Source organism: Lolium perenne, chromosome 3 (assembly GCF_019359855.2).
Source record: "Lolium perenne isolate Kyuss_39 chromosome 3, Kyuss_2.0, whole genome shotgun sequence".
NCBI lineage: Eukaryota > Viridiplantae > Streptophyta > Magnoliopsida > Poales > Poaceae > Lolium > Lolium perenne.
In genome coordinates, this window is record NC_067246.2 from 226,233,388 (window position 1) to 226,241,063 (window position 7,676).

Sequence of the window (7,676 nt, forward strand, 5' to 3'; positions counted from 1 at the left end):
AGTTTTAAGTTTCAAAAAAATCTAAAATAAATCCTGGATGTAGACAATGATAAAATCTACGTGCAAAATCTCAATGTGAAATTCTTTATATTGTAGACTACATAAAAATGACAAAATCTGACATGTTTTGTAGTTTTGAAATATGCACTATTCACTATTCTCAAATCCACACATTTCTTATTTTTGTGTAGCCTAAAGTACACTGAGATTTCACATATTTGTAGATTCCATCATTGGCTACATCTAGGATTATTTTTCAGAATTTTTTGAAATTTAAAAATATGATTTCCGATTTTATTAAAATAAAGAGCTAGATGTAGCTTGGCCTTCATTTGTCCACTCTCATCGTTGCGATAAGGCCAAAGGAATAGCGAGAAGAAAGGTATGGGTTTTTCAGAGATGCAAAGGTTTATTTTCCCGGGAAGAAAAGGATTGATGCGATCCTCTGCATAAACAGCTCAGGTCCATGGAAAGTCCTCGCAGTTTTCAGCTTCCAAGACATTTTGGCTATCGTCAGTTTAATTTACACCGCGTACATTGAACAGCAACATGAGTGTCACTGCACAACCAGATTGCTAGCAGTACGCGCCTTTCTTCTGAATCCATCAGAATCCTGATGAAGTGACGAGACTACTCGCCGGTGGCAAGCGCCGCGGCAACATGGTCATCCTGAGAACGTCGAGCCACCGTGCAGGCCAGCGTGCGCGGTGGTCGAGCCAAGGTCGCGGCTGTTGGCATATGCAGCAGCGGGACCTAGAGCTCATCGTGGGGCTCCCCGCGCTGGCGGCGCTGCAGGTACGTCATGGCGAGGCTTGCGTGCATCGCCGCGCCGTACGGGAGCGCGCCTTCGTCGACGAGGAAGTGCGGCGAGTGCGCGTCGTGCACCGACCCGGCCGCCTCGTTCCGTATCCCGACGAAGTAGAAGTAGGAGCCTGGCACGGCCTCGGAGAAGGCGGCGAAGTCCTCGCTCCCCATGCACGGCTCCATGGTGCCCCGGACGCCGTCAGCGCCGACCGTCTCAGCGGCGACGGCCTCGAAGTGCGCGTGCAGCGCGGCGCTGTTGATGGTCGGGGGCAGGAGCGGGCGCCCGCCGGCGTGGAAGTCCACCGCCGCCGCGCACCGGTGCACCGCCGACTGGGCCACGATCACCTCCTCGATGCGCTGCTTCAGCCGCATGAACCCTTCGTTCGAGAAGCACCGGAACGTGCCGCCGATCGTGACGGAGTCCGGGATCACGTTGAACGCGTCGCCTCCTCGGAACCTCGTCACCGTCACCACCTGGGCGTCCAGGGGATCGGCCTCCCGGGAGACCAGGCTCTGGAGGGCGAGGACGACGCTGGAGGCGGTCACCACGGGGTCCACGCTGCTGTGGGGGATTGCAGCGTGGCCTCCCTTGCCGGTGATCACCGCCTCGAAGAACCCGCAGCCGGCAAGCAGCGGGCCGGCTCTAGATCCAACCACGCCGGTGGGGAGCATCACAGTGACGTGGAACCCGAATATGGCCTCGACCTTGTCCACCGCGCCGGCCTCCACCATCTTCTTGGCCCCGGTGCCGACCTCCTCGCCCGGTTGGAACAGAAGAACCACGGTTCCCTGGAAGAAATGCAGAGCTAACTCGTTAACCGTTTGAACAGATCACAGGAGATTTTTTTATAAAGTAAATATATAAATAGCTTAAGAGATTTTTTGGAACATGGGAGCATATGCTCCCTTTAGTTTAAAATGCATCTTACACATATTTTGAATTTCAAAAAAATTGAAACGAAAAATTCGCACGTACATCTTCACGTGCTACACGCTTACAAAGTTGTTTCATAAAAAATTGACTTGCCATGTGACGTGTGTAAAAAAGACAAAACTCAGTGCTAAAAATAATGCTTTTTACAAGATAAAATTTCTCTTTTTTGCATAGTCCACAAAAAATGTTGGTTTTTCTTGAAACTTGACGAACACACATATATTATGAAGATGTACATGTAGATTTTTTTGTCAAAATTTTTTGACACTTCGAAATAATTTCTTTTGGTAGAGGGAGCATATGCACCCCGGAGCCGAATTGAATTTCTAACTTAAAAACAAGAAAAAGAACTGCAATAAAAAAGTCTCGCTAAATTAATCTATTCATTAAAATAGCAGTAGTAACACCACCAATTATAAACTAGAAATCCACCTCCTCCAAAACGACGTATTCAAGAAAAGAAAAAACAGTACACAAGCGTCTTCGTCGCCCGATCAAAGATCTTAGGTCTTCACCCTAGAGATAGTCCATGCTCACAAAACAATGTCTTCAACAAGGTCATTGTTAGGCACAACCAATTATGATAAAAAATTATATTTTCGTTCTCAGAGGTAAGATCTTGGACTTCTCCTATGTTGATGCCCCCACTTGCGATGCCGTTGCTCCAAGTTAGAAATCACCAAGCCAATTACTCGTCGCCACAAAGACTAGCTAGAACCATCATAGCTAGCCCTCAAATCCCGACCTCAGTGACATTCCACGCCAGCTGACTTCACCATGGAACGAGAAAGCATGCTCATGATGGTCACAACCAGAGGTTCGCAACGCTCCCTCTGAAACAAAACGGCCAAGAAAAAATATGGGCACGCATGACGGAATCCCATCCGATCGAGCAATCTCTAGGCCTGAATCGTCCAATAGAGTTTGTCGGCCGAGCTTTCCGGGACACGACAGTTCATCCAGATCCAACACACACCCATCTGTTTTTACTCTTCCAATTTTAAATACAAGGCAACTATATCAAATATAGTACAATTTGATGTTATACAAGGCCACCATATCTTTCCGAGAGAAGAATTGGTTAGACTTCTACCTTGTAGAATGATGTAATTGCATGTAACCACAAAGATAGAAGAATCATATCCATGAATGCTTAGTGGTGTTGTGAGTGAAATATGAAATATCAGAGCCAACAAAAACAATTGTGAATACTTTTTTTTGTCACGTGTAATGCCTTGTGTTTTCTTGTGGATTAGATGATCTACCCTAAGATGAGAAACCAAATCAGAACCCCCAGATTTAATCTCAAAACAAAACAGATCTCATCCAAAAATTCAAATGGTGTACCAAAAACCCTTTTATCTCTATTCTCCAAAAACCCTACTCTCTGGGTTTAGCAAATATTTTCAGAAACACTGATTCAGTAAACTTGGGAAAATTGATGCACACCATGTTAAGTTAGCCTAAAACATGAAAGATTTTTCATACTATTAATCATTCAATTTATTAGTTGGCTTTGTTTTCTTGGTATCTTAAAATTGAGAAAGTGAACTTGTATACAGAATCAGAGGGAGTAATAAAAAAGGGTCCATATGAAATGAGAAACATGTCTCAGAGCTAATAAAATTTCGACGAGTACTACGGGTGAGCAAGCAACAAGGCATGGACCATTTGCAAATCTGATATCTTTGTTTGATTCCAAACTAGGACAACATGTTGTCTTTTAATTGGAAAATGACAAGTCATGGTATTCTTCTTCTGAAATCAGTATAGTCTATTGGATGCGATGTTTTGACTCACCGGACTAGATCAGTGGCGGAGCCAGCGCCGGCCAGCCTTACCGGGCTCCCATGGTGCATCTTCATGAAGCTTTCGTAAATAACGTTGTTTAGGTAGAGGTTTAGTTAGGAAAAATCGACTAAGCTTGGCTGCCCTCACATCTTGCCCAAGCTCTGCCACTCGACCAGATGTTCCCATTGCGGATAACCCATTTGAAAATGCTTTAAAAAAGATTTAATTCTTCAGAAATACACTTTTTACGTGTCCTTAAACCTTTTGTGAAAAATTATATGTATTGTCGTAAGAAAAAAGTGTCTCGTGAAAAGTCATTTTGTACAATCGAAAATTATCTTTTTCACAGGTCACAAAAACTGTCTTTTTTCCATAAAACATTATATGTGCGCGCCTATAATTTGTAGATATACATCCGACATTTTGTTTCAGTTTCTTTCGACATTTTAAAATGTGTTATTATTTCGCAATAAGGGCATCTAGTCTGATGAGATCCATTCCGCCTGTTTGTCAAAGAAAGGAGATTAGCAACTGAGCATCAAACCAATGCCTGGTTCTAGGATTCAAATCCCTCTGAACATAAAGACACCTCGATCGAGCTTTGTCCTGCAAAAACACAATAACATGGCGCCATCCATGTACCTCGTAACGCTCTGCTCTCTTTTCTTTTAAGACTTCTTCCCGCTAGCTAGGTCTTGACTTGTTGGTTCGATCTTCGATGCATAGTCTACTTGACGAAGAATAGTTGAAAATAATCAGTACCAATGTAACCATTGAAGACATCCTGAAGTCCACTGTCTCACCAGAACCAGAAGGGTCGAATCCGCACGAATCGATGCCAAATTAAGGTTGCCTTAAAACGTCGACCGCTGACTGAAGAGTGAAGACCAAATAACACTGCAACATATCCACTTGGCCTAGATAACAGCGTCCGAGGTTGGCGATAAAAAACAACAAAGCTCCTTGGTATCCTTGGGCTTTCATCGATCCACAGGCTCGACGCCATTGATAAACACTAGACCCTTTGGGACGCCGGAAAGGTTGGCAGGGGCGCCTGATCATCGAAAATCCTAGTACATGGCACGCAGGCCGTACGCTTGTACAGTACCATATACGGAGTATATGCTACTCCCATGGATGAGCTCCATCAGAATTTGAAATCACCAGTGTAGTGCCACACGAGGAATGGTCCATGATAAACGACTACTAAATCATTCCCTCCATTACCATAGCACAGAATGAAGAGGGCTTCGGTGCTCGCACAAGTGGCGCTACGTGGATAGGACAAAAGCAGATCTTGACACTAAATATCTAGATCACCTTTTGTTCGAAAGAAACAAGACTAGTCGTGAAATGGAAATAACGAGGGGTCTGGAACCAATACCTTGGCTGATCTTTGCTTCAGCCTGGAACAGAAATATCTGGGGAATCTGCGGAGAAAAGGACGGCGCAACTAACACGCACTGCTTCTAAATGGCATAAAACAAAATTCGGTTGCGTGGCCATAGTAAACGCGAGTCGATCGATGACTAAATTCGAATCAGGCAACATGTAGCTAGAAAATCAAGCAAGCTGCTTCGATCAAGGTGACGCGCGAACAGTGCAGTCGTTCATAAGAAGTCAAAATCTCTGATCATCATGGAATGTGCGTGGACGGCGAGGGGAGAGAGAGAGAGTCATGGTACTTAACCTGCAGCTCGTGGCGGCGCTCATGGAGGATCCTGGCGGCGCCGAGCAGCATGGCGGTGTGCGCGTCGTGGCCGCAGGCGTGCATCTTCCCGGCCACCTTGCTCCGGTGCTCCCACTCCACTTCCTCCTGCAGAAACGGAACATATTCAGTTGGAGAATGCGGGTTCAGATCACCTGTGGAGTGCCACTTGACATGGCACTGCCAGTTGATATGTTAATCTGCCGAGAGATGCGTAGATAGGAGGACATTAGGGCCTCTTTCGTGTTTAGTGCATTGAACTTTGCCGACACTGACGGCACTGCTTGCGTTTTCTGAAACGTGTGTCAAAATTTCCTACAGCACGGGTTACTTTCTGAATCTCGTATGGCTGCAGTGAAGTGTACACCATAGAAGACACTCGGTGACACTGCCTTGCATACTTGGTTTTAGTCGCCGGAATTTATCCTCTTCTAACAGAACCATGAGCTTCTTTTTGTACTGTTGCTCTGTGAACCGTAAGCCCAATCATCACCTCCGGAACACGTAGCCAGGAGCAAGAAAGCATGGAAAGAGCATGGGCAAGCATAATCAAGCAGCCCTTGGTAGGGCACCGCGCGGCACGCACGCACCTGCAGCGGGAGCGCGTCCATGTCGGCGCGCAGCGCGACGAACGGGGGGCCCCCGGTGCCCACGGCCGCGACGACGCCGGTGCCGGCGACGGGGTGCTCGTAGCGCACGCCCATGGCGTCGAGCTCCCGCCTCACCAGCGCGCTCGTCTCGTGCTCCTCGAAGGCCAGCTCGGGGCGCTCGTGGATGGCCCTCCTGACGCCGGCCATCCACGCGGCGAACTCCGGCCGCTTCGCCCGCAGGAGCACGTCGGCGGAGGCGCCGCCGCCCGCCGCCTCCGAGGCGCGGCACCAGCACAGCGCGAGCAGGACGGACAGCAGCGCGGCGCGAGCGGGGAGGGCCATCGGTCGGCGGCGCGTGGCGGTTGTTGCACCTTCCACCTCGCGCGCGAGGCGGGCGTAGGCTCGGCGCGGCGCGGCGATCGAAGCGGAAGCCCGGGGTGTGGTGGGTGGGCCGTGGGCTTGCACGCGGCGAGCGGCGTGTGGCGCGCATATATACTCGTGCACGACCACGACGTATCGTTCTTGTATGGCCCTGTTACTTCTGCGGCGGCTTCTGCCGTGGAGCGGGCGGTAGCTAGCTAGCGTAGCCAGCGCTGTGCGTTGCGCACGCGGCAAACGTGCCTGAGGCACGAATGGGATGGCAACGGGTATCCATTACGTGCCTATCCGGTGGAGTATTATGAACGCGCCGAGGTGCCGACGGCCAGATCTTGTGCCGACGGCAAAATATCGGGGCCGTCGGCACAGGACCCGTTCCGGTCAGGCCAGCAGGTCAGCACAGGAAAACCGTCGGCACATGAAGGTCTGTGCCGACGGCAACCATCCAGCCGCTTCAAGACAGCCTCTCCGCCAGAATATGAGGTAACAATGCTGTCAGGTCTCTTGACGGCAAAGCTATTTTCCATTTTACTACATTAATCTTCGAAAATTATAACTAAATCATTATAATTTAGAAAAATACAAATAATATATCAAAATTTTCAAAAAAATAAGATCTATCTTGGAAAAATATCAAACATGGAATATTTCAAATATCTCAAAAAATCTTCAAAAAATGTGCTATCATGTTTGATGTTTTATGGCTTTCACACAGAACAACCAATGTTATGGCTAGAATCGTCGCATAGTTTGTGATAATATGCCCATATTGTGCACACATATGCATCTTGGGATATCTTACGTTGTTGCATGAGGAAGTTTTCCATTTCATCGCACGAAAAAACCATTTTCTATTTTTGAGGTGTCGAAAACGGGGTGTTTTGTGAAGTAACCATCAAATTAAAATTTCACATTGGTACCAACACATTTTTCAGAAATACTAGACCACATAAGGTAGACAATTTCTTAACCAGTGTATCTGGAACCTTTCCATCCACCCCTCATGAAAAAGACAAATTCCTGCCGAATCGGTAGGAGGCCGACCAGATTAGAACTACAGATACATGATATAATGCTCAGGATTTTTTGTAAAAATCATTTTTAGGTTCACAACATGCTATTTCATTAGAGATCTAGTGCAAGTTTGGCGAGCCTCAGCCCCGGGCAAAGGATCTTCTTGCCTGCCGTTTTGAATATAGTTTGAAACGGGCATATAAAATTTGAAAACGATCCAAACAATGTGAAACCTTCGCGTGGTGTCATATTATGTGTCATATTTGCAAGGAAAAATATTAAAGTTGAAAATTTTCAAACATCACAAAAAATCCTTCACAAAGTGAGCTATCATGTTCGAGGTTTCATGACATTTAGGTCAAACAACCAATGTTATGGCTAGAATCGTCGCATAGTTTGTGATAATTTTCTCATATTGTGCACACATGTGCATCTTGGGATGTCTTACGATGTTGCA

General features: G+C 47.0%; 1 protein-coding gene across 1 annotated transcript; it reads right to left on the reverse strand.

The window, feature by feature from the left end:
- Positions 1-385: 385 nt before the first annotated feature.
- Positions 386-6,296, reverse strand: LOC127343543 (IAA-amino acid hydrolase ILR1-like 2). Its single transcript, XM_051369666.2, has 3 exons — positions 5,828-6,296; positions 5,220-5,345; positions 386-1,593 (listed from the first exon to the last, which is right to left on the reverse strand). Exons 1-3 carry the CDS (start codon positions 6,167-6,169, stop codon positions 754-756), a joined length of 1,308 nt encoding a protein of 435 aa, XP_051225626.1. The 5' UTR covers positions 6,170-6,296; the 3' UTR covers positions 386-753.
- Between the last annotated feature and the right edge of the window lie 1,380 nt (positions 6,297-7,676).

Bases quoted from the DNA above. Each gene is read 5' to 3' on its own strand.
- LOC127343543 (XM_051369666.2), bottom strand. From the start codon at position 6,169: ATGGCCCTCCCCGCTCGCGCCGCGCTGCTGTCCGTCCTGCTCGCGCTG. The intron at 5,346-5,827 runs GTGCGTGCGTGC...CCGTTTCTGCAG, and splicing joins TGGACGCGCTCCCGCTGCAG to GAGGAAGTGGAGTGGGAGCA. The intron at 1,594-5,219 runs GTTAAGTACCAT...CATTTCTTCCAG, and splicing joins AGCGCCGCCACGAGCTGCAG to GGAACCGTGGTTCTTCTGTT.